The sequence below is a fragment of the Cydia splendana genome, chromosome 18 (genome assembly GCF_910591565.1).
Source record: "Cydia splendana chromosome 18, ilCydSple1.2, whole genome shotgun sequence".
Classification (NCBI taxonomy): domain Eukaryota; kingdom Metazoa; phylum Arthropoda; class Insecta; order Lepidoptera; family Tortricidae; genus Cydia; species Cydia splendana.
In genome coordinates this window covers 4,608,866-4,636,090 of record NC_085977.1, presented here as the reverse complement: position 1 = coordinate 4,636,090, position 27,225 = coordinate 4,608,866, and the positions used below count along the sequence as shown (strand labels likewise).

General features: G+C 38.9%; 3 protein-coding genes across 6 annotated transcripts; 2 read left to right on the top strand and 1 right to left on the bottom strand.

Moving 5' to 3' along the window:
• Positions 1-353: 353 nt before the first annotated feature.
• Positions 354-23,477, bottom strand: LOC134799352 (N-alpha-acetyltransferase 40). Its single transcript, XM_063771761.1, has 5 exons — positions 23,323-23,477; positions 22,839-23,095; positions 21,902-22,060; positions 3,770-3,928; positions 354-2,526 (listed from the first exon to the last, which is right to left on the bottom strand). Exons 1-5 carry the CDS (start codon positions 23,326-23,328, stop codon positions 2,436-2,438), a joined length of 672 nt encoding a protein of 223 aa, XP_063627831.1. The 5' UTR covers positions 23,329-23,477; the 3' UTR covers positions 354-2,435.
• On the top strand, positions 7,103-19,940 carry LOC134799336 (UDP-glucosyltransferase 2-like). Its single transcript, XM_063771740.1, has 6 exons — positions 7,103-7,556; positions 13,692-14,159; positions 14,536-14,706; positions 17,601-17,832; positions 18,269-18,491; positions 19,486-19,940. Exons 1-6 carry the CDS (start codon positions 7,383-7,385, stop codon positions 19,835-19,837), a joined length of 1,620 nt encoding a protein of 539 aa, XP_063627810.1. The 5' UTR covers positions 7,103-7,382; the 3' UTR covers positions 19,838-19,940.
• Positions 23,478-23,619: 142 nt separating the features above from the next.
• Positions 23,620-27,225, top strand: LOC134799316 (1,5-anhydro-D-fructose reductase-like). 4 transcript variants are annotated; one of them, XM_063771700.1, is made up of 7 exons: positions 23,620-23,690; positions 23,875-23,977; positions 24,073-24,240; positions 24,383-24,586; positions 24,935-25,185; positions 26,398-26,548; positions 26,839-27,225. In XM_063771700.1, exons 2-7 carry the CDS (start codon positions 23,912-23,914, stop codon positions 27,004-27,006), a joined length of 1,008 nt encoding a protein of 335 aa, XP_063627770.1. In that variant the 5' UTR covers positions 23,620-23,690; positions 23,875-23,911; the 3' UTR covers positions 27,007-27,225. The 4 variants fall into 4 exon arrangements, with proteins under 4 accessions (XP_063627770.1, XP_063627769.1, XP_063627768.1 ...); XM_063771699.1 differs by having other exon boundaries at positions 24,067-24,240; XM_063771698.1 differs by lacking the exon at positions 23,620-23,690 and having other exon boundaries at positions 23,697-23,977.

The window sequence follows — 27,225 nt, the reverse complement described above, 5'->3', positions numbered from 1 at the left end:
CTTATGGCCTAAATTTGACTGGCATAGTTTTGTATAGAGGGGCGAATAGATAAATATGGGGCTTACGCTTGAATGGATCAGAATAGGGCCTTTTTGTCCCATAGCGTCATACAATCCAACGCCACAAAATGAGCTTTCAAAGCCATTATGATGGCAGATTAACTTGTAAGTGATACTTTGTAAGTTGTTAGCAAATATTTTACATCTAACACGTTTTTGCATAAAAGTACTTTTATTTTATGGGGTTGTGGGATACTTACTGTTTTTTATAAGCGAATACTTACTTCATTATTATATTTTGCCTGTTTTGATGATTGGATTTAAAATAGTATTGTTACAAAGAAAAGAAAATATTTGTTTGTAAAATGTTTGTATTTATTTTGCTAAAATAAACTTAATCGATATGAGAATTATCAGTTTAAGGTACTGATGAGTAATTTATTAACAACCCGTTAAACTAGTTACAAACAAGGAATGTCGTGATGGACGTAACTAATTATTACACTGCAGACTACTTTGTGTAGCGATTCGATCTATAAAGATTTCTAGCTTATTACTTGTTATTACTAATAAGCTACTAGTCCGACTACGCCACGAATTTATATAGAACCCGGATAATACACGGGTATTCAACTTCCCCGTATTATGAAGCGTATGAAAGGGTTTTAGTACTTTTAGTAAGCAAAGCCTTACGAAATACCCCTTCCAAAACCCTCGAAGGGGATACCGGACCGGTCCCTGGTTAAATTAGGTGAAATCGCTATAAAAAGTACGCATGAGTTTCATAATATAAAAGGAGTTCATTATCATTTATCAATGTCATGTGTAAAAATACATAAATATTTCTATTTTAGATTTCAGAAAGTAAAAAGAATAGTGTAAAGTGTATACTTTACACTATTCTTTTTACTCTTCTTATCTGTACGGTAGACTAGGAACTGCACATACTTAAGCTTATGTAAAGGATTTAAAATATTTTTTTATATCATGTTCGGATTTACGGAGTAATATGCTCTAACACGGGCCGTGTTGTTTTAAGACTGTAGAATACTTACATGTACAATTAATAAAACGAAAATACTTAACGTAGTCTAACAGAAACAATAACTTACAGTTTGAAAGAGCGGCAATAGTGTTCGTGTTCGTACATTCATTGAAAACAAAGTCGAAAAGTGATACTGCTATGCCTACTTTTGCTTTCCTCTGTACCTTTGTTCTGGTATTTCAGTTCCTGTAGTAAATCAATACCCACATGTATGTTTACGTCAATATAACATGTAACAATTCGATTTGATTATATTCTAACAATTGGTCGCATAATCGCGAGGTAAATTGACCCTTTTAGACCGCGGGCCAGGAGCAAATATCGTCAGTCATCGCCTCCCGCTTGATACTTTTTCAGATGATAGTTTAGATGCTATCATGAATTAAGAAACTAGTCAGCCGATTGTGTCGCGGTGGAAAGACCGTCGGTTGATCATGTCCGCAAATCCATAAGGCTTTTATTGAAATGCCTGATGAAATCCTACATGCAAAGTTTCATGATTTAGTTATTACTATAATAAAAAGGTACAGCGCTTGTTTTTTACATGTTTATGCAAGTAGCTGACGGGTTTTCCACCGCTATACAACCGGCTGACGGTTGTTTTTATTTATAATAACATCTATTAAACTATCTTCTGACAAAGTATGAAACGGGAGGCGATGACAATTTTTTTTTACATGTTTCGGTGACTGCAATTCCTCAACCCACCAACGGAGCGCCAGCTGACGTCCATGAGGGATCATTATACATAGCCGTTAACCAATATACGAGTTATCGCCCGGGAGGCGATTGGTCATGAAATCTGTTCGTAGCTCGCGGTCCATTTGAACGCCACGCCTATCGTGTGCGGCGCGTCATTGTGAACCTTGTCGAAATGCATTAAGGTTGATATTGGGTTGTAGCCGAGCGCGTTAGTTAACATCTTTGGCGGTCAAAGGGCTTAAATGGGCTTGAGTCACTTTAGGTATTCTTCTGTTGGCAACTGTTGGCTGTTTTATGCTTTTAATGTAATGTTTTTCATAAATTTTGTGACTGACTCAAAACATTAAATATGTTAGATTAAATTAGCAGCAGGCGAATTTGTTAGGTTAAATTGTTTCATTGTGTTCGACTACTGTTAATTACTAAACTTTGGAGCAGTATATTATAGTAAAATCATCACTAAAACTTCTGCAAAAACAGCATCCGGTTACATTATATAACCTTTTAACTATGTATTAGAAAATATCTTCTGTATTCGAATAAAAAACATTTGTAAGATTATTATGTGAAAACATTAAGTCACTTGATAATGCGAACATATAGAGTATGGAATGGACCCACTTGGGAAAGATGGATGATAGCAATGTGCTGGCCTGCTGACTAGGTGGTGGTGGTAGTGGTGGGGATGTTAAGTCTCCTCCTGGGCTTCTGTGGCCTTGCTCAGTATCTCGTAATGCGCGGCTTCCTCTAGCGCTGGACTCGTCTCGTCCAGAACGTATCTATAACAAGGAATAGTGTAAGCATCTGTAGTTGTATAACACTTGTAACATATCACTACACCTTATAAAACTAAGTCCCCCGCCGCGTCTGTCTGTTTGTGTGTTTGTATGATTGTTCGCGATAAACTTAAAAACAACTGAACGGATTTTCATGCAGTTTTCACCTATCAATAGAGTGATTCTAGGGAAGATTTAGGTGTATAAATTGTTAACCCGTGCGAAGCCGGGGCGGGTCGCTAGTTATATTATAGCTCATTGTTTAATAAATCGTTGCAATGATATGATAACGCTAATTATCATTGTGACATAACGTTACTCCAAGTTTTTGATAAACTGTAATCAGTGGCATGCGTTCACATCCTGAATTTGTATTCTTGTAGGTACCTACTGAAATGTGGTAACATAATTTGGTCACCGTCATTTGTCATGATAAGGTCATCATGTCATGATCACGTCATGCTTTATTACAATCGCGAACTAGTTACTTTTTCTTAAAAGAAGTGAATTTTGAATTCCTACTTTTTCGTCATATTTCCCTAGTTCAGTCAGCTGCAGAAGTTGCTAAGCGGGCCAGGCGGCCTAGCCAAGGTGACAATCGCTTGCGCTTCGCCATCGTATCGCTTTGTGTCTCTCTATTACTCTTCCATATTAGTGTGACAGTGACAGATGCGTTTCGTTCGCTACGTAGCGTTAGCGATTGGCATGTTGTCTACGGGGCCAGATGTTCAAAATGATCTTGACGCGACTTTATTGTTAAGCAAATAAGAGCGTGTCAAGGTAATTTTGAACACCTCGCCCGCTTAACAACTTCTGCTGCTGACTGTTCTATCTACCCTTAACTTTTTTTTTAATTGAAATTATTTATTTGGTAGCATACAATGTATGTAAGTGGGCTAGTATCTCTTTTTAAGGATTGTAAATACTTGTATTATCCGCTCTTCCACTATAGTCAACTTTTATTCTCGATTTTTTATAGGACCATAATTTGTATTCTAGTTTTTCTACTTAGTCAGAATCACGAGTTCTTTCGATTCTGATAAAAGAATCGTGCTTGAGCGCGGTAAAACACACAAAGAGTACGCACACAAAGAGCTACAACAAGTGGCCTATTTTATAAAGCTACAAGTTACAATTTACAAGCGGAAGTCTCTTTCTAACCCTATGTGTTAGAACGAGACTTCCGCTTGTAAATTGTAACTTGTAGCTTTATAAAATAGGCCAAAGGAGTTAGTACTGTACTGACCCGCAGGCCCGGAAGAAGGCGCTGGCGGCGGGGTTGTGCGTGAGCGCGGTGAGGCGCACGCAGCGCATACGCGTGGCGAGCGCGAGCTTCTCCAGTACGCTGAGCACGCGCTGCCCGAGCCCGCGCCGCCGCCCCGCAGCCTCCACCTGGACCTCATAGCTGGAACAAATATCTATGTTTAGATAAAGCAATTTGAAACAAACTACGAAAAGATTCTATTCTAAGGGTCGGTTGCACCAAACTGTTTGTCACCGTTAAAGCGTCTGATAAATTTTATTGTATATGGGAAGTTTCATAGATCTCCGCTGCGTGACGTTGCTGATCAGTCTGTTAAATGTGGTTGGGGCAACTGGCCCTAAGTCTAATCGGGGAATAAATGATTGACGATTACCTACAGTAAAGCTCCTCACGATTCTACATTATATATTACTGGTCCAGATTATACAGACGCTCTGTCCTATCCTACAGATCGTTTATATAGTAGAGACAAAATAGGGAAAACTTATAACATCCGACATACCACACATAAATAAGTTAGGTGCTGGGACATTTGTATGTTGGATTTGTGATCTTTACACAGGTTTTGTTTTCCCTGTTCTTGATTAATAGGCCTCCTGGAACTTTATCTATATAGGTAATAGGTATATACATATATTAATGTAAAGCTATTTAACACAAATTACGTTCACATTTCGGAGGTCGTTCACGATCTTAGTTCGTGTGTTTAGTAGGTATATTGCGTCATTTAGAATGGCAAAATTCTATATTAAAACGTGATATAGCTAAAAGCACGTTAAAAGTTAATAACCGCATATCAATGCTTAGAATATTTTGTGATGGCAATATCTTATTTCGCGATACCTAAACGAAGATGTAATATTTTTTGTCCCACACATTTACACAATATACCTATTGAACAAAAAACTGAAAGCTACCAGAGTACTTATCGCATAAAATAAACGCGCGCTTAAAACCGGTTGACACCGCCTTCATCAACATTGGCTCAGTAGCTTCGAAGATACGGTGAAATACACGACACAATATTACCCATTCGCACAAAGATTTACCTAAACATATAGCTACATGCCAAAATCATAATCACAACCCTTCCTTTTTCTTCATGTTACGGCTCTTTAAGCTTTTCTATATAACAGTCAATCATTCGCTATAATGAAAGGAAAACTACAGCTTTACTTATAAAATTTCTCCAATTTTACGCGTTAACAAAGTATTCGTTTACTAAAAACAATCCGCCAGTTAACCAGTAATGAGTGGTGAAGAAAAAAAGTAGCTATCAGTTCCTTCGACCGACACCGGGGTCAGCAAGTGGCACAGTCACATCCCGGCGTTAATGAAGACGTTAATCAATAAAAAATAATTGGCAGAATGCATGCGTAATAGCTGTTGCTATCTTCTCGTCAGTGCCGACGTACATATCGCCAATTAACAATGTTTGCCATTTTATATACTGGCATGCATGTGCAATAACAAGATATAAAGTCAGTCATCACCAAGTTGAGAGGCAACGGGACGCACCCGAAATTGGCAAAAGATTTTGATTTGTGAAATATTTGGTATTTAACACTTTAAACTCTCGTGTTTTGTACACATATTTAATGACACAAACGGGTCTACCGCTATACAATTTCATTGTTTTTACCTTAAAGTCCGACGTTTCACCTGAGTTGCACCACTCGTTGCAGTTGTGGTCTTTCCGTGACCACAGCTGGTGCAACTCGGAATTTAAGGTAAAAACAATGAAATTATATCGCGGTAGACCCGTTTGTGTAATTAAATATTTGGTATTTGCTATAAATGGGTGAAAGTAGTGACGGTTGTCTACAGTAAAATGTGCCATTTTTGTAATGGTGCTCTACAACTTAACTTACACAAATCAGTCCCAGACATATACCCTGGCACATAAGTTAAAGTGAACTAGATCAATCAGCAATGCAGTGTGGTTCGGATAAGCTACCCACGTCACACAATCTAATGCGTTGAAAGGCTACAAATGTAGTGTATAATTAATTAATTATTTTTCTTCGTATTTTCACGGAAACGTACGAAAGTGTACGAAAGTGAAAACTCTTGCTGTTTCAGTCAGTCTCGACAAATACGTTTCCGAGAAAATACGAAGGAAAACAATTACGCACTAGATCTGTAATTCGTTTTATACATAAAAGGTTTGATTGAGTGTGCCACATATTTGACATATTGCTATTTGTCACATCGAAGTGTAAATAATGTTTGGAAATCATCACGTGACATCAGTAATCCCAATCCCAATACATTTTTAGATTGGCGTTTGTCTATAAACGATTGTCATCTGTTACGCACTCAGTACAGATGTAGTGCATAATTGTTATCCATCGTATTTTCTCGGAAACGTTCGTACTTTTTATACCGACACTAACTGAAATATAGCAAGTCACGTTCGTGCGTTTCCGTGAAAACATGATGGACAAAAATTATGCACTAGATCTGTATTAAATTTTACACAGGTTTCTATTGCATAAGTACAAAATTGTTTGCGTAGGTTAAACTCCGATTTAAAATAGGAAGAAATGCATTCACACACTTGCAATGACATTCTTTTTATGGATTAATCATATCATCGTGGGTTGAAAAGCAAATTTTCCGTAATGGCGATGAGCCAATTGTTAAAAATAAAACATTTCCTCATCAAAACACACAAACCTACAGAAATACCTACTTGAGTAGAATATGCATTGTCGGTATTTGGTAGCTGAGTGGCTGAGTGCAATACTTAAGGATGGTAAAACTGGTTTTTGTACCCCATAATATTTTGAAATGTCTTGTAATGGTGCTGGGACTGGGGTCCCACATTGGCTGCCATAAAACGTTATATAACATCGTATTATTCTCGAAATTTGTGCAAAATAACTTGAAGAGTATCTTTTTCTTATTTTGTTCAAAAATCTCAATCATAACACGAATTCATATTCATACTAATCTAATTCATACCTCAAACTGTCTTTAATTGTAATACTATGTTCACTGCAGTTTTATTGTAAGTTATGTAATGTTTTATGAAAGGTTTGTCGTAAGCTTCCAAACAGTACGTGTTAGTTTAAAAAGAGTTGTTTCTAATATGCATATTTAAAAAATACATCCATAAATACAAAAATATTGCCAAGTCAAATATCACATCCCTACCTTTATTTTCATGATTTGCAAAAATTGGCTTTCCACACCGTTTCGTAAATCCGCACTCGCACGCGCACCCCACGTGGACCGCGGGCTGCGCAGAACACTTCGGTCACCTACAGTTCATCTGAACACACAATGAATGTTTACACGATCGAGATGTATACCGGCTACACAACGAGTAAGGACCGCCGCTGCCTCATTGCCCTAGCAGACGAAAGCGCGTCAGGTCGTCACGAAGAAATTTATCTAAGTAGTCGCAAATCGGAAGGCGATAGGGGGTCTCGTGGTGAATGAAGGTTGCTTTCGACGTGGGTGGGCTCGCGCGGTACGTGGTGCTACGGACTACAATCAGGGGACAGTGTGACGTCACAGCTTATCGGGGGCGGGTAGCGATCGGCGACGGTGGCCGGGACACTTGCAAACTAAGTCTAACGGCGGCGCGATGCGGGTGTGGGTGGTGTGGTTGATTCTGTGGTGCGCGACGTTGGGCCAGGCGGCGCGGCTGCTGGCGGTGCTGCCCACCAACACGAGGAGTCACTACGCGATGTACGGGAAACTGATCGAGGCGCTGGCTGCAAGGCAGCATCACCTCACCGTCATCACACATTTTCCAATGGTACGTACCATTAACAGTTACTTTAAAGTTTGGAGGAAAAAAGTTAAGGTGGTGGAAGCTTTTAAGTTTTATAAAATCATTAACGAAAAATATTTAATAATTAAGATTTTAAAATCATAAATAAAAGTTCACTAAAAATAAAACTTCTCATGACTACGAATTGATAAATGTATACATATTGTATTCTTTTTCTTTAATTTTCAGTGTAGTTAGCAGTGGTTTGGTATTTTTACTGTTATGCTGTTTAACTTGTTTGAAAAAATAAATAAATAAAAATGCAGTTTTAAATATTTACGCCCGGAAAAATAAAAAATAACGATATTCAACAAAAATATCAAACCAAAAGACGTCTTGAACAGGATTAGACGAACAACGAATTGAAGTTTCTTTATCAGTCCGAGCTTTGGCTACTTGTTCGCTACCGATTTAATTGTTAAATGAAAAATATCACTAATAATATTCCATTTTCTTCTACTAAAATATTAAATAAATATTTGTGAATTCAATGATGTTAGTGTTACCAAAGTTTCGTGGAATTTTAGTGTTATATCACGTAACAAAATTTTGAAAACCTATATAATTGTCAAGAGCGAGTCAACGTCAAGAACAAAAACCTAAACGCTACAAAAGTTTTGTTATTACGGATTTCACAGTGCAAGAATTTTAAGCCTCAGTGAAATTTCAAATATAAATAATTTATTTGGTGTGAAATAAAAAAACTACTTTCCATGTGTTTTTTTAACAAAGTCTACATCCACTTTTGTATTTATACAATGTGAAAAAAAAAATTGGGCGACTGTACTACTTAGGTACCTAATGATAAGTTTTGCTACAGCTGTTAAGTGACTCATTTATGTAATTGTAAGTTTCGGTGTTCAGTTATTATCAGTCGCAAGTCGTGGATTTTATACATTAGTATTTTTTTGCGCTTATACCGGAAAGTATTTTAGTTCATGAATTACTTTAAACGTACCATACGTTTATTTAAAAGTTATTGATGAAGACGTACATCGTAGTAGGGGAGCGATTGGGCGGGCGGAACAAAACTATGTGTCATCTTGGCTAGGCCTCCCAGAGCGGCATCTAATGTGATGGCCGTCTAAAGGGGCCCACTGATTAACAGTCCGGTGCACGGTATCGGCCTGTCAGTTAGAACAATGTTTTGACAGTTCCGAACAACTGACAGGCCGATACCGTCCGGCGGACTGTTAATCAGTGGGCCCCTTAAGTACGGTATGACGGTGTAGAATAGGTTGAGAGCTTTTGGTTTATGTGCAATTTGTGGGACCAATAATCTGTAATCGGTCAGTTACTTACAGTTAACTTTGCTAATATTCTCGATAACAATGGGCTAAGGCAGAATATCGTGCAATGAATTAGTTCATCGTGCAATGTGATTTCGTCTTAATTCACAGGTTATTTTGAGGACATTGATAAGAAACAAAAATTGTAATAACAATTTCTGAGCGCATGGAAAGAAACGCGCAGAAGTTATCTAGTACACACATGGAGTAGTATTTTTTGAGGTAAACGGCTGGATATAGATTGTTAAAATGTACCTTTGCAGTAATATGCAGAATTAGATACAAACTCTACTGCATAGCGACACCCAAGGGACCGGACGTTTTTTGACGCTATAGTTTTAGTAACGTAATTCGATATAACAACCAAGTTATATGGAGTGACGTTATATGGAGTTTACACTGTACAATGATCTCAGTTTTATTTTTGTCTCTCTCAAAATAAATAAGAAGGAGTAGAGACCATGAAAATGCAATTTGTGAGTATACCTCGCCCATATTGGTGAACGATTGCGTATGCTCACTCGCAATGCATCTCACTTGCATCAATATATCAGTACGGGGCGAGATGCAATACTAGTGAATTTATTTAGACACTAGTGACGACCGCGTAAACTCACGGTAAGGGTCATCCCAGTATCTTCACCTTCATAATGTACCTTATAAATACATACTATAGTTATTTTATTTTATCGCGATTAGGTTTTGTACTTAGTCGTGGTTAGTGTGGTCTTTAGTTATTTATAAATTCGTATGAATGACCATTTATTCATTTAGCCAAACGGTACGAAGATAATATAAGTACTTACTTACTTAGGTATAGTAGAAACGTTTTAAATGCTGGAATCAGCTTGAGAGCTTCTCTGTCGATGAATGGCATTGTTGTCATTTGTTGAACCCAACCACTTAATTATTATACCTACCTGTGCAAAATAAAATGCATAAAATAAGATTTCATATGAATAACAACTTTACCCTCTTACGACTAAGGTTCAAATTGTAATAGCATGCACTCGGCATAGATTATTTGGAAATAATGGCCTCTGGGTCTGGTATTTTGTTTGTATTAGTTACAGGACAGGATGGTATTTTTTTTTAATTTATGGTATTTGTTAGAATTTGTGCTTCTTCTTATTCTTCTTCTTCTTAGTAATTCTGATTTGAACCTTTTTCTAATGACGGTAAAGTTTTTGTTCGTATGATATATTTTGTTATTTATGCATTTTTTCTTGCACAGGTAATTAGTGGTCGGGTTTAACAAAATACAACAATGTCTTTTATCGATAGGTAAGCTCTCACTGGAATCCAGCATTTAAAAAGAAATCTACTATACAATCGCCGCACTTAAAACAACAAACTTTTGGGTAGGTATTAAATGCGACAGTAGGTAATGTAGGTATATTATTATGTGCGGCAAATTTTGATTTATCTGACATGCATTTATTCATTGAGTAGTAAAATAAATCTAAACACCGATTATTTAGCAACTTATCTATACCTACATCTAATATAGGTACTTACTATACTCTTTGACCTACATCTACAATGTAGATCCGCGACCACCGCGTAAAGGGGCCCATAGATTACCAGTTCGCCGGACGATATCAGCCTGAACTGTCACCTTTTGCGTTTAACTGACAGGCCGATATCGTCCGGCCGGCGGACTGGTAATCAGTGGGCCCCGTAAGCAGTCATATTATCAGTATTAAAAGTCTCAAGTAGTATAGATATGACACTGAGTAGAGGTCAATCATTTCGATTGTCTCGGCAACAATTAAGTTAACGCGTGTTAAGATTTTATCTTTATCTTTGCACGGGAGCATTGGCCTGTTACCGAATATCATGGGTTCACTGTGTGCAAATTATTATGCCCGCACTACACGGTTGGTGACAAATAACTATATCTCAAGTCACTGTCATTGTCACTCGTAGAGATCCATCGACCTCATGAATATCAAAAATCATTAGTGTGTGTCATAATATCATACTCACTCGTACACTATATCATCAGAGTTTACGATAGAGACCAAATTGACCAAATTCTGCGAACTTAACTTGTAAATTGTAATAATAACAAATCTATTACTTTCGCTTACCTATCGCAATGTCGTGGGCCGATGCAACGCATAATCGCGTGATCGCGACAGTAGTTAGTATCATAGGATAGGTATTTCACATTTTGTTGGCATATATCATGGTCTAATAAAACATGGTCTTCTATTCCCAGAGTGACACAGGCCTACGTCACAATAACATGGCCGCTATATATAGCGCTATCGCATATTATCATATAGCGCTGTCGCATGATGACGTAGGCTTGTGTCAGTTAGGTGACCTAGAAAAGACGGGAATAGAGTACCAGGCGGAGTATATTATTATACCATGGGCATATATGTAGACAACTGACATAAACTGGACAGGACACTAAGGCAACGAATGTGTGTACCGGGTGCGTAATATTCGCATTCCGCGTTTTACGCAGACCAAGTGTAAAGTGGGTAGGATATCAAGATATTATGAATAGGTATTTCCTCAACGAAAACCTATATGGGTGAACGAACTAAATCACGGCCGTCACGGGTTGGTCAATGGCAAGGACGCGCGGTCGTTGGTCGCTTCGCACATGTATATTTATAGCTTTATTTTAAAACTCGTCTCATTAGAAATACATATAATATAAACATTCATTCAGATAAATCTTAATTGAGACGATATCGGCCAAATGGTTCCTTTTGACAAAAAAAACAAGTCGTGACAATACCTAACTTGTAATAACAAACAGTCACAGAGAATTTTGCAAGTCTTTCTTAGTGCTAGCTGGTGCTAGTACGAATAGCCGTGATCGAACGAAAAGAGTGGTACCCCTACCATTGCCCACACCGTAACGGTGGACCTTATGCCTTTTGTAATAGTAGTAGTAGTCCGCCGGACGATATCGGCCGGTCAGTTGTTCGGAACTATCAAATTTTTGTTCTAACTGACAGGCCGATATCGTCCGGCGGCCTGTTAGTCAGTGTTCGGCTTTAGGAGCGTTGTTCACGGTTGTTGTTTGTACTGAGTTTAAATTGTAAGAGAGTAATATTGCGTGGTCAGCACAAGTATCCTTCCTGGCTTCCGTGCGTCAGACCAAATATATTCAAGTTCAAAAACATTTACACCTCTATTAAACCGTAAAAAAACGAGTTTTTAAAGTTCACTGACAGCTAATTAGGCGCCATACATTTATTACGTAAGACGATTTAGGGGGGGTCGAATATATCTTATTTTTTCTTACAATGGCGAGGGAGGCGGTTTGCATAGTTGTTACGTAAGATCACAATTTCTATTAAATTATGACGTTTAAAATAATACTTTGAAACTTTATGCTATCAAACACGGTGCAGAGTTCGCTTAAACGGGCTCCAGTACCTTTGTAGGTACAGTCAGCAGCAGAAGTTGCTAAGCGGGCCAGGTGTTCAAAATGATCTTGACGCGACTTTATTGTTAAGAGAATAAGAGCGTGTGAAGATAATTTTGAACATCTCGCCCGCCTAGCAACTTCTGCTGCTGACTGTACAAATACCATTCCAAAAATGTTATTATGAAAAATAAAAACTAAAACAAACCAAACGTGTACTAATTTATTCCTTTCGATTCTAACGTAATATAGGGTAATATAGGGGGGAGGAGGTCAGCCTATTCTTATTTTTAACAAGCTTTTATTAGGTCGACCTGTATGTAACTAACTTGTAATGGAATCTAAGGTAACTAATTTAACCATCTTCCAAGGATCGTAGCGTCATGAAAATTGGCAGCTGTATGTAGTTCTGATGACAATACAATAATATGGTACTGTCGAACTGATCTGATGATGGAGACAGGAGGTGGCCATAGGAACTCTGTGATGAAACAACGCAACCTAATTGTGTTAGGGGTTTTTAGAATTGTCTCGATGAGTATTAGTTGTCTGTCGTATGAAAAGTACAGTCAGCGATAAAAGCTTGTACCAAAAATGAAATTTTTGCCAAAAACTTATTTCTTACACAGGCAAGGGAGGGGACCAAAAACTGGCAAAAATCGTCTTATGTAATAAATGAATGGCGCCTTAGATATTACATTTTTTGCAAAAACAAGCCCCAGTGATATCTGTACGCCGGCTGAAGTGAGTACAAGCTGCCCTCTCACCTCTCGTGTCTGCGGTAGTGAGGCGCTTATCGCGCACGCGCGGGGCCCGTCTAAACACTCGCTCATTCAACTTATGTGCCCTATATCGTCATTCAGTGTAAACTCCATATAACCTCACTCGATATAACGTTCCACTCCCTATAACATCGAAATTTTTGGCTCCAGTTGGTTTACTTTCATATTCATTTCTCTCTATTTAACGAAAATTCTCTATAACGTCAAAGAGTGTCGGGTCCCTTTGAGTGTCGCTATATAGAGTTTACACTGTATCTGTATATATCTGTTTCATTTTAATGCTAAGCGTTTTTAGGGTTGGAGGTTTCTTTCAAGAATGAAACTGTACCTTAACAATGATCTCTTGAAACTAGTTGAAACATCTAAAGAAGAACACGAGAACATTTACCGCCGAAGACTCTCCACCTTTCAAAACACATTTTTAAAAACTATTTGCTTACACCTATCTATTCTTTTTGATTGTTACCTTACACCTAGAGTTGGACCAAGAGAAGTCTACAGCGATTTTGATAGCCTACGCAGTGCATCTGTTACTTTATACGTAATAATTTCATAGAAGATTGACGTTTAAAATAACACTTGCACTGCCTGGGCTATCAAAATCGCTGCAGACTTTTCTTGGCCTAACTCAATCTATTATTTTTGATTGTTACAGAAAAATCCACCTCCAAACGTTGAAACGATCAGCCTAGCCGGAACGATACCTGAAATCGCCAACAACCTTACCAAAGAGCATCATACACTAAAACCAGAGTTCATAGGCAACTTGGAGCAGATAATACAAGAGTGCGTCAGGACATGTGAAATCGTCTCCAAGTTACCAGCTGTCAAAGCCCTGCTTAATTCCACCGTCACATTTGATATGGTGATAGTCGAGATATTCGGAAGCGAATGTTTCCTGCCGTTTGGTAGGAAGTTCCAAGCTCCTGTAGTGGGATTTTTATCCAGTGTCCCCTTACCGTGGGTGAACGACCAACTCGGAAATCCGGAGGCGACTTCCTATATCCCATCCTATATGATGGGCTACGGACAACACATGACGCTTTGGGAAAGATTTATGAACACGCTCTCTGTGTATTGGGCTAAAATATTGTACAAATACCAGTCGCAAATTCCTTCTCAGGTAAATCTTTAGATATTATTTTTTATGGTTCCGTACCAAAAGGGTAGAAACGAGACCCTATTTATTACTAAGACTCCGCTGTCCGTCCGTCTGTCTGTCCGTCTAACGTCTGTCTGTCACCAGGCTGTATCTCATGAACCATGATAGCTAGACAGTTGAAATTTTCACAGATGATTTATTTCTGTTGCCGTTGCCGCTATAACAACAAATACTAAAAAGTACGGAACCCTCGGTGGGCGAGTCCGACTCGCACTTATCCGGTTGTTTATATTATCTTCATTGAATTTGATCACAAAAGATCACAGTTGATAACCAAATTTTCATTTTTTTACTGAACAATTGCAAGGAAACTTTTTAAAGCGTACTTATGTTTCAGGTTATAGCAGACCGGCTTTTCGGCCCTGGACCAAAACTAGAAGCCTTAGCTCAAAACTACAGTCTAGTGCTATCGAACAGTCATTTCAGTATAAATGAGGTACGGCCGCTGGTGCCGGGCTTAGTGGAAGTAGGAGGGCTACATCTGGACGACTCGCAACAATTGCCAAAGGTAAAACTTTCATCAATCTTGAAGCAAACAATCTACCAGTCACCCTTACGGAAGTGTTTATCATGTCTGTACTTAGGTCGCAGGTATCTCATGCTCCTTGCCCGAATACGATTTAGAGCTAAAATGGAGATTATTTACCTAATCACTAAGGCAGTTGAATATTTGCCTAAATATCGAACGACTTTAGTATGGAACCAAATGAATATATGGGATTTTGAAATAAAAATTGCTGTACAGTCAGCAGCAGAAGTTGCTAAGCGGGCGAGGTGGTCAAAATGATCTTGACGTGACTTTATTGTTAAGAGAATACGAGCGTGTCAAGGTAATTTTAAACACCTCGCCCGCTTAGCAACTTCTGCTGCTGACTGTACAATATATCACAGCGACCCAAATATTCGGAGCTAAGGTATTGATCAACCCCGTGCATCTTAAGACTTCTTTACAAACGTAAATATGTGAGTAGGTTGTGTAATCGATTTTATTCCATTCGAATCATTGAGTCAGACAATTCAGACATATAAATGAGGATAAGTTGATTAAGATTTTCCAGTTAATTAACGCAAGGTTTACGGAAAATATTGTTAAAAGGAGTAAAATACTAAGAGCACGATTACGTTATCTCGTATAGTTGCAGGCGGAATTCATCGTGATTTCATATCGTACGAGTCACTAGGTCACCTCGGCTTCTCGCGACTGCAACCAGTAAATCATCTTGCAATCTATTGGATTGTTGTTGTTGACATTGTAGGGCTGTTGTAGTGTAGACCTGAATGACATAATGAAGCTTATCGTTGATAATTTGGTTTGTGAATAGGTTGTGGTCATACGTTAAATTTAGATCAGATAGGTATCCGAAACCGGATTTTTAACAGAAATCGAAGAATCGGCAGTTTTTTGACCGAAACTGGGCCTTCGGCGGAAACATGATTTTTATGCCGAAACCTGCCGAAACTGAAACCGAAGGTCAGCGAGGAGAGTTGAAGTTAGTACATTGTCGAAGTTAATGAACTAGAACCCTAAATAACTGTATTACACCCATGCCAAATACTACGTCAAGTGTAGCGCTCCTACTTATGGCAGGCATTGTCACTGATAAGTGATAAGTCGGTGCAAACTTAGCGTGGTCGGAGTGTATGCACGTGTATTAAATTACACTACTGTTTATATACATTTTGCCTTCGCACTAATAAAGGATAAGCAATAACAACATTGTAAACATTATACAATTAACAATGGCACAACAATTTCAATTGACAATTATTACAAACAAGAATGTTATAATTGCATTAATGTTAGAATAATCTACTCGTATTATATAACAAAAGTGACCGAAGTATGACATTATCATTAAAGAGCAGGAAATAATGTTAGAGCTATTGATAATTATCGGATTAACCTATTTCAATTGTTTTGATGCACTTCTCTCAAGTACTCATGGATTTAAATGAGAAAATCTTCACGGAAAATTCCAGTTAAAGAAATCAGGACAGCGGATACTCACTATCTCACTTTACATTTTATAAACATTATTTGCAATATGTGTTTAATGAAGAACTAAACTAAAAATATTTGTAGAAGGTAGAGAGGCAATAGAGAGTACTCTCTCCAGGCGGGTGTTATGCCTGGGGACCGAAGTCCACTGAGAGTTGGCCGGAAGTTATATATATAGCAACTGACATTTAAAACTCCGTAAGCGCGATGTAGGTCTCTTACTAATTGCGTTCTAGTTCCCTAACGCCATCTGTTAGATTATTATGGCACGACGTTGGCAGTGATAGCTAGAGGAGACGCCACATATTTTTTAATTATATTATATCTTCTGCGAATTATCAATATTACGAGTATCTAAGTCATTTTTAAAGAGGGTTAATACTTCGGAAGTTTAGGCACTTTATGGAACATACATAGGTCCGATTGAGTCGTTCGTTATGAGTTCTATCTCTGTATGGCTTCCTAACAATAGTACTAGAAGGGTAAAATGTTATTCAACTACCTATTTTTCTTTTCTGATCTTAGGGTTATACTCGTAAATCAGGAGCCAAGGTAAAATAAATCTCATTCATCCAGAATCTCACCCCAGAGCCAGAACATTCGGAGCTTGCAAAATGAAACATTCGTTGCTAATCAAACTTTGTACTTAGTGGTTCGATGCTATAACACTTAACCCAAATTATATAGCAATAGTGAACTATCGACCCGGGACCTAAGACCTAGTAGATAGCGGCACTATATAATAGCCAAATTACCCATAATCTGTTCCCAAACAAGCAGCGGCCTACTTTCCACTGATAGACATACGGTCTGCGAACGCAGTCTAGTTATAACTAGTGTCTGTTATTGTTTTGATCGAAATAATATTTAGTTGATATTGCCTAATTCTACTAGAGATGATGCGATTCTTATTTGTTGAAATATTGGCAACATATCTTAACTCACAGGAAATGATTAGAGCATTAAGTTATTTACTGAAGTAAATAAAAGCCTTAATCACAGAGTCACAGGAGATAGGTACCACCATCATGCGGACGTAACCAATGATAGACACCTTTTAACCAAAAATGCAATGCCTTCCTATTGTCTAATGTTAAGCAATTTAGGTTCTTACAACTTTCAAAGAGCGTCAGTTTTTATCATATCTGATGGACTAATAAGATCAGGATTTGGGTTGGAATAGAGACCACGCCCCGCACAAATAAACAAATGTTCGAAAGAGGATGTGACATAAAAGTCTGGTCAAATTACAAACCGAAATACTGGATACTGGTCTGGTGGTGATCTGGTGAAATTGGTAGACCTGAGATAAAGCTATAATTGGCGCGCTATTAGTTCCCTAGGCTCAGCAGTTAAGTAGCCAATCAGCAGTTAAGTAATTTATATGTATATTTATTTCTCAGGAACTGAAAGTGCTACTCGACGCGTCGCAAGAGGGCGTTATCTATTGGAGTTTCGGCTCCATGTCGCGCATCGAGACGATCCCCAACCACAAGCTGGCTGAGATCTTCAGCATTATAGGCGAACTGCCGCAGACAGTATTGGTCAAGATGGACCGACGGATGCTAGCCCGGAACCTGACCGTGCCAGACAACGTGTACACTATGGACTGGATACCGCAGTATAAAACTTTATGTAAGTAGTCACATTTGATTCAGAACTCGGAACTGAAACAGCTATAACTGCTAATAGGGCTTTGAATTTTTGATAAAACAACGCACACCAATTTTATTCGGGGTTGTTAGTCGGCGATAAAAGCTTGTACAAACAGCAACACTCTTAACTGTCCATCGGTGGACCTTATGCCTTTTGTAATAAGGTTTAACACGATGGTACCAAAACTAAAAAATGAAACGTTGCCAAAAACTTATAGTTGTATACACAACATACTAAGCAGTTAGAGCAGGCTAGATTTACGACAGTCTTTCCAACTTTTTTAAGACAGCTAACTGACCGAATTAGTTCATGTAACATTACTTGAAAGCTAATCAGTTAATTAGAAACGAACGTACCAAATTCAATAAAGCTTTCTTGCTAACATAAATAAAATTAACCTTATTACTATTTTCAGGTCACCCCAACGTGAAGTTGTTCATATCGCACGGGGGACTCCTTGGTACGCAAGAGGCGGTGGCGTGCGCCTCGCCCATGCTGACTGTACCACTGTACGCGGACCAAGCACTCAACGGACGGGCGATGGCTGACAGAGGCGTCGCACGGGTGGTCACTCTCAACAGGGACTTTGATAAGGACCAGTGGCGGGAAGCACTGAAGGATTTGCTTAGTAATCAAAAGTAAGTGACTTCTCATCTGAATTTCTCATCTGGGCAAAGGCCTCTCCCCTTGTCTTCCACGACTCCCGACATAGCGCCTGCTCTGGCCAGTTGTTGAGAAAGGTGTACAGGTCGTCCCGCCATCTCCGTCTGGGTCTACCGCGTCTGCGCCCTTCTTCTGGCATCCACTTTTGTTCATATCTTATCACCATGATCATGGTGTTACTGTATAGGTAGAGACCAAGCACACAACGGATAAGCTATAGCAGACAGGCGTCATGCGAGTGGCCTCACCTAACAGGGACTTCGATATGGACTAGTGGCGGGAAGCATTCAAGGATTTGCTTAATAATCAGAAATATATAAGTCTCTAGGCACTGTTTAGTTATCCGACCTTTAAACTACCAAATTAACCTAATACCTACTCACACAAGTCATCGTTCTAACGGTAAAACTGCGGTGTATAACTTGAGACAAATATTCCAGAAATCGTCGAAGAAATTAAAAACAAAGAAGTAACATCTGTAACGGAGATAAGACAACTCCGAAATGATAAGCATAACATTATAGTCCTAAGTCGTGAAAAAGCTTATTGGCTAAACTAAGGTGATAATTAAATCATTATAAAAGACCTATTTAATGATATTCAACTCATATCTGGGTCCAGTCTCATACTAATGCCGATTGTACTTTGACTCATGAGTCTCATGACTGGCTTTTGCTCTTATGACGGTATATGTAGGTACCTAAACTGCCAGAACCTTCTTCGGAGTAAAAAACTTTCTCTGTTCATACGAGACAGGCAGACGCTCGATTTATCGATGACGGCACCCCGTCCTCACAAACAAGGACTATCTCGGGCACGCGCACACCGCCACACGCGGCAAAGCACCCGTATCGCCTAACTAATATTAATTGCCAATAAAAACGCCCTGCTATCTGTTTACAGCTAACTTTTAGATAACCTAAGACACACGCTATGTAACTGAACTTTAATAAATAATATTTGTTGCAGGTACAAAGAGAACGCTATAAAGCTGAGGGATATATTCTTAGATAGGCCGCTATCGCCGCTCGATACTGGAGTATATTGGATAGAGTATGTTCTAAGACATAAAGGTGCGGGACACTTGAGGTCTCCCGCGTTAGACTTGCATCCAGCTCAGCACATGCTGCTAGATGTAATCGCCCTTAGCGTAGCTTTAACTATACTATTAACTTTCATTCTATATATTCTATTTCGATACCTTTGCACTAGGTGCATCAAATGGTGGCCTAAAGAGAAGCTAGTGTTCGAAAAAAGGCTGTTCAGAAGAAACAGCTTTTTGCTCTGTTTGCTTTGGAAATACAAAGCGAAAGTTAACTAGTTAATTCAAATTGAATTTAATGTAATTTAGGTGTAAGTGTAAATAATAACGCGTAAGATATTTATGATGATAATAGAAAATTACTTTATGAATCTTGTTTTCTTTACCCTTTTAAAATATCTCACTAGAGAGTTTCCCTATTGCTCTATAGTAGTCTAAGGCTGGAAACAGTGCTCGACCGATGGTCAGCGCGTACCACACGCGCTGACCGTACGCGCTGACCGTCGGTCGTAATTAAACGTTCAGTACTCGACCGACGGTCGGCGCGTACCGTACGTCGCACGCGCTGGTTCTATGATCGGTCCGTCGCTTCGATCAGCGTCGCACTGAACGCATGTATATGGCCACCACGCGCGTCAGTCAACCGACGTACGTCGGACCGACGAGCTCGACCGACGGTCGCGGTACGCGCGACGTAGCTGTACGCGCGTAGCAGTTTATCAGCGATGCACTGTATTTCATCGTACATTTTCATTGATATAGCTACGTCCAACCGATGTCAGGGCCGACCGTCGGTCGAGCACTGTTTCCAGCCTAAAGCTGAACTTGACGGTTGTGAGGTAGTCAAACTAAAAAAACCGGCCAAGTGCAAGTCAGACTCGCGCACGAAGGGTTCCGTACAATTACGCAGAAATGGCAGAAAATTTACGTTTGTTGTATGGGAGCCCCACTTAAATATTTATTATATTCTGTTTTTAGTATTTGTTGTTATAGCAGCAACAAAAATCATCTGTGAAAATTTCAACTGCCTAGCTATCACGTTTCATGCAATACAGTCTGGTGACAGACAGACAGACAGTGGAGTCTTAGTAATAGCAAAGATATATATATAACTCCGTAATAGGGTCCCGTTTTTACCCTTTGGTTACGGAACCCTAAAAATTAAATAGATTTAAACTGAAAATGATTTATGATAGAGTAGGAGCCAAAAGAGGGACTAAGTTATTTGCCCCTGTAAATAAAATCTAGGCTAGACTAGGCCTTGTTGGTAATAGTCTGTTTTTTTTTCATCAAAAAGCGACTGCTAAATTTCGAATGATATTTCGAAAAACCTATTGGAGTATAGTATAGTGATTAAGCCCACAACCTTGTATCAAAACTCTCACACCCTGTAGATCAACTATTTACACTAGAATATCAGCATTACTTCAAACTTCAACATTCATTCAGCAAATAGGCCACAAGGGCACTTTTACACACACCTTGAAATAACAACAAACTAGTCAATGATATGGTTGTGTATCATATAACAAGGTAGCAGGTGAATAAGAGATTATTTTACTCAATTAAATTCTTGTAAATGAGCAATTATTTAAAAGCCTACTTAATCTAGTTTATTAAATAAGTTGGTAATCGCAAACAATGATGTAATTGTTTTTGTACGTTATCACACAGCTACTATAAAATTCACATTACATTTAATGGAAAGTTTTGACCCAATGCCTCATCATTCAAAGATTACAGTAGCCATCAGATATATATCGGAGCAGCCAAGGTATTCACAATATCTGAACACGCACTCTAATGCCCTGACAATAGGGGCTATTCATAAATTACGTCATTTCAAATTAGGGGGGGGGGGGTCTAGACATCGGATGACGGTAGCATGAAGTAGGAGGAAATGGGGTAATTCGAAGCATGATTTTTGGATGATTATAGGGGGGGGGGGGTCAAAAATCGATGACGTAATTTATGGACAGCCCCATAGAGGCGTGTTCAGATATTTGTGAGTGCCTTAGCCGCTCCGATATATCTGATGGCGACTATACTATGTAAGCCCTTGTATTGGTGAAATTTACTAGAGTGTCAAATATTAACATTTTATAATCCAATATGGTGCACTGCAGCACCATCTATGTTTATTCATACTCATATTCAACTGATGAGCTTATTCATACTCAACTAATTAAATGTGATATAGGGTGACTGCGATAGTTATTGGCCCCTCCGTAGTAATTGGCCACTATTAACAATAAAATTTATATTGCCTTATTTTTTTCTGCTTTGTTAAGAGTGGCCAATTTCTATAGCAGTCACCATTATGGAACTTGAAAAATTACTTACCAATACAAGACAGGGATCCCGAAGTCCATGTCAAACCTGAAGTGTGAGAATGCCAGGAGGGTGCCGGACTTCTCCTTTGCTATGAGGTACCAGGCCGAGTCGTCCATCATCTCTTCCACCTTCTTCTCCTTGTTCCAGCCCCAGGCACAGGTCTCATACCTGAAACACAAGTAAAACACGTTTTTCATGATATTAAGCTTGTGTATTTTGGGTTTTGGAGTGCTGGGCATCCCTGTGTTTCCTTAATTCTGTCCCAGGTGGTGTAATGTCTCACACCATAAATCATCTGCAATAGACGCAAAGGCCGATGATGATTAAGTTTTGGGTGGGTGGAGGTGTCCTGTACTTTATCTTCAATTGAGGAGTGTATTTTCAATTGAGTGTGTAAGGGCTTTTTCTCTATGAAAACCATACAAAAATAAGCCCTTTTGAAAAGACACTCCTGAATTAGGGTCAATGATTTGATAATTTACATGCATAAAAGCTTGCAGGCTCTTTGGACCTGCAATTGTTGCTCTTCAACACACCCAATCAACACTTAAGGATTTAAACCAGGCAAATCAACTTTATGGGGCTCTTTAAACTCATTAACATGTCTGAAACTGATGATTACTACTGTGGTCGGCTCCTCTCTTCAAAAGTACCCTGACCTATAGACCAGAGGGCCTACCGCGAGCCACATTCGACGTGTTGCCTCCCTGTCACACTGACATACTAATTTATAAGTGCAACAGAGAGGCAACACGTTGAACGTGGTTCGCGGTAGGCCCCCAGTGCTACTACAAATGAAATTGAACATCTCATAGTTTTGTGACTATGTAACATTATTAAGTATTATAATCAAAAACCATGATCACAGTAGTGACTAGTTTTAGTAAAAAATTTCCTTATATTAGCAAGAAAACGCAATTTAAATAAAATAAGCTTAATATCTTACAATTTCTTCATATTCCTTTCAGTAAGGTCTATTGCCCAGTCTAATACACTCTTGTCGAGATCTGCGACCCGCTGTATGTACATTTCAACGTCCAGGTCATTGCTCCGGTACACCAGCAACTCTTTGCACAGTGAAGCCAGGTCTGTCAGCTTGTTCGCTGAAGTCACATGAGACATCCCATCGGCAATGCGGTACTGCTCCTGCTTCCTAGCGAGCCTCTTCTCTTTACTTTTGTTTACTGATCCTGTAGATTTCTTCTGCAAGAATTACAGGGCGTTTTAGAAACAAAGCTTCTTTTCAAACATAACCTCAATAAGTAAGCAGAAAAAGGTGGTAAAAAAAAGCTTGAGTGCGTAAAATGATTGTTATCTCCACTGCACTGTTTTTACTACATTAAAATTACGTTTTCTTTGAGTTTTGAGAATAAAACATAAATATTGTACAAATGTAGGCAGTATTGTTTTCATGAAAATATACTACTTACACCCATGTTAGCTTTTGGGGAATGGATTATATAAATGGAAAAATATGTTAAGAGTTATTATGCGTTGTTTTTATGTTATAGTTCTTCAAAAAACTATATAAACAATCAATGTAAACACTGGTAAACACGGCGGGAAAATATTTCGTTCTGTCAGTGTCAATTCTTTTTTTTAAGCATAGACAAAAAAACGTTTACCCATAGACACTAAAAGCTTATTTACACGACTATCCTACAAAATGATTACCCAAAACCAATGCTTTAATCGTTGCCTCAAACGGACCTGCGGTTTCTTCTACCGCGAAATTTGAATTTTATTCTTACGTCACATAGAAAAATCAATATTTTTTCGCAAAGTTTCGGCTTGATAAGTTGGTTATATTTACTGCATTATAAATAGCTTAAACTGGTTGCCTTGATCAGTTTTTGGACGCACACTCTAAATACGCACTTTTTTGGCTTTGTGCCAAGTTTCAACCCGTCAGACTCACATTGCTAATATTATATGAATCTTGGAACGAAAACACTGCTTGCTATCTTTTCTACTTCTTTCAGGCCACCTGTACGCTTCTATTACAGCAATATCAGAACAATGAAGTCGGTGACCCTATCACAAACAAACGATTCTATGCCAACCATAGGGTTAGGGACTTGGCAGGTTAGAAAACTATAGTATTGGGGCTTAGTGACTAAGTACACAAACATTGATTATATTTATTAAAGTTTTCGGTATTTATTTGTATGAAGTTGCAGGCACCTTCTAATGTAATTGAGCCGACAGTGATGAAGGCTTTAGACTTGGGATACAGACACATAGACACTGCCTTTAACTATAATAATGAAGAAGCTATTGGTACCGCTGTGAACGAATGGATAAATAGTGGAAAAGGTTCTAGGAAGGATTTGTTCATCACAACTAAGGTAATATTATAAATAGTAATTAAAATTAAACTTTAAAGAATTACTTTCTGGTTTCTAATGTTTCCATATCCCTTTGTGGCAAACTTTAATTAATGACATATCTAGTTTAATAATGAATATATGAAATCGTATTACTTTACAGCTCCCACATGTCGGCAACAGGGCATCGGACGTTAGAAAATTTGTAGAACTGCAACTTAACAAGTTGAATATGGACTACATAGATCTCTACCTTATCCATGTGCCGTTCGCCTTCATGTGCGACCCGGAGACTCTCACACCGGTTGTCAACAGTGATGGAGACTATGAGCTGGATGTTACAACTAATCATTGTGAAATATGGAAGGTACAAGATTTTATTTATTTAATTTTCTAAGTGGGACTGGGCTGGACATGTCTGCCGCATGTACTGGGTAAGGTGAAAGGATTCCTCAGGGATATGGGTTTGCAGGAGTAGCCCACTACTGTCACGCAAAATAGGCTCCAGTCATCGAGTTGCGGAAAATACAAGGTGGGCCAAAATGGTTACTTTGGCTGGCCAGGGTGCAGACAGACCAGGAGATGCTGGGACAGCTTGGATACGTTCTAGCTGAAATGTTGGAAGAATACCTTAAATTAAATTAACTATTGGATTTTTTCTTCTGTGCCTGGGATGGGAATACGATACCTTCCCTAATTAATTCTGCTATTTCAGGTAATGGAAGAATGCCAGCGAGAGGGCCTAATCCGAAACCTAGGCCTCTCCAACTTCAATGAAGACCAAATCAAGAAGATCATGGACAAGGCCTCGGTGCTGCCACAGGTTCTCCAAGTGGAGCTCCATGCGTCGTTCCAGCAGCAGCAGTTGAGGAAGTTCTGTGCTGACAATAATATTGTGGTGACGGCCTATGCCCCGCTGGGGAGCCCGGGGGCGAAGGATCATTTCGTGAATAAGTATAAGTATAGGTATGGCCATAGAGCATGCAATATCGGATGGTTTCCAATTCCGGAACTGATTTCCGATATTGAGCCCCAATTCCGGAACTGGTTCCGGAATTAGGGTTCATCATATTTGTATATTTTTTTAAATAAAAAACAACAAAGAATGTGAAGTTCTGATACTTTCCATTTATTAAAGAAAGTATTGCTTTAAGTGGAGTCCAGACGAGGTGATCAAATTGACCGATTTGATCAGAAATGAAATTGGCGTCAATTTACAATTTAATCACCAGTTTTAGATTTAGGTGATATTAGAGCCAGGTGAGGAGATGATATTAGAGGGCTCTTATACTTTCGGAAAAAAGTGGCTGTGACATACGGACGGACAGACAGACAGACATGAGTCACATGACGAATCCATAAGGGTTCCGTTTTTCGCCATTTGGCTACGGAACCCTAAAAATGCCCCAAAACGAAAATACTGGCGTTACAAATTGGTATTCTTGCGTCCCGCACTCCATTTTATCGGTAATATCGGTCATAATCGGCGGTTGAATTCGGCGAGCCAAATTGGCTTTTGGGTCCGCACGACCTGATTCGATCGGACAATTTAATCAGCTTCAAATTAAATAGAACTAATCGCCTTTAGTTCAATTTAATTTGAAGTATTATTTATCGAGAAATATCTAGGTATGTATAATTGTATAAATTGAGTAGTGCCGTCTTTGCACCTCTTATTTTAGCACCTTATTACTATGGTCACTTTTATACCCTTCAATGACACGGCGTATTTATTTGAGGAAACTACGGATGCTAGCAAACCATTTGATGCCCAATTTTCATATAATGTCTAAATATAACGGCTTCGTATCCTAGTAGGTACTGGCTGGCTCTGGTAACGAAGTTGAAGGCCCTGGGGTTCCGATCTCGGTAAGGGCATTCATTGTGTTTATAACGAAAGGTTGTTTTCTATCATAGAGTAATATAAGTAAAGAAAGAGTGGTAACTCCATACATCAGTTTTCTTGCCTAAACGCGAGTTATTTCGGTGAGGCACGTCTACGCAGAAAACAGCAGGAAAAAATTGTATGAATTTCAAAATGATATGATTGATGGAAGTCACCAGCAATATGCTGAGATGGGGCTATTTCGTGACACTTTATTTTTCACAATGTTTTTTCTATGTATGTCTGTGTTTACGAATAAAAAACTATTCTATTCTATATTTTTTTTATTTCAGCCCCGATGCTTTCCCCGACATCCTTGGGCTCCCAATCGTCAAGGAGGTCGCCGATAAACACGGGAAGACTCCGGCGCAAGTGCTGCTGCACTTCCTTGTGAAGCAGGACATCGTTGTCATACCGAAGAGCACCAGCGAAGACAGATTGAAAGTATAGTAACTACACTAACTACTTTACTCAACATGAAAAACTAAAAAAAATTAGCAAGGCTACGCTAACTCTGCACCGTGTTGGCAAGCGACTGTGTCAGAATCAGAAGTGCCACAAAATATGACACTGTAGCTGCAGAGTTAGCTTAGACAAAATCTAGCATAATTGTCCGTCAATGCTAGAGTTCATAATGCGCGCATCTGCGTCGCCTCTCTTGGTCTCACTGGTTAGGTTTTTGCTGTGAGAGACCTTATTTTTTTGTCGATATATTTATTGCTTTTACTTTGCAGGAAAATATGGATATATACGACTTCGAACTATCCGAAGAAGACATGAACCGTCTCAAGGAACTGGACAAAGGCGAAGAAGGCCGTATATTTAACTTCCTCTTCTGGAAGGGAGTAGAAAAACATCCCGAATACCCTTTCAAACTCCCACCTCAAGTAATCAAAGAATAACTGAAGGTTTTCGAAAACGTAAGGGTCCGATGGCTCAATAATCTAGTCATATCTACCTCTTCTAAATGAAGACCAGTATTATCATTCTAGGAGGCTGCTAGCTAGTATTTTAGTAATACCTTGTGATCCCGATCAGTGTAACTGATGTAAAAATCTATTAATGCTGTGAGCATGCCTTTGTTTGCCTGTGCATTAGATGCTATTGAATAAAACCAATTT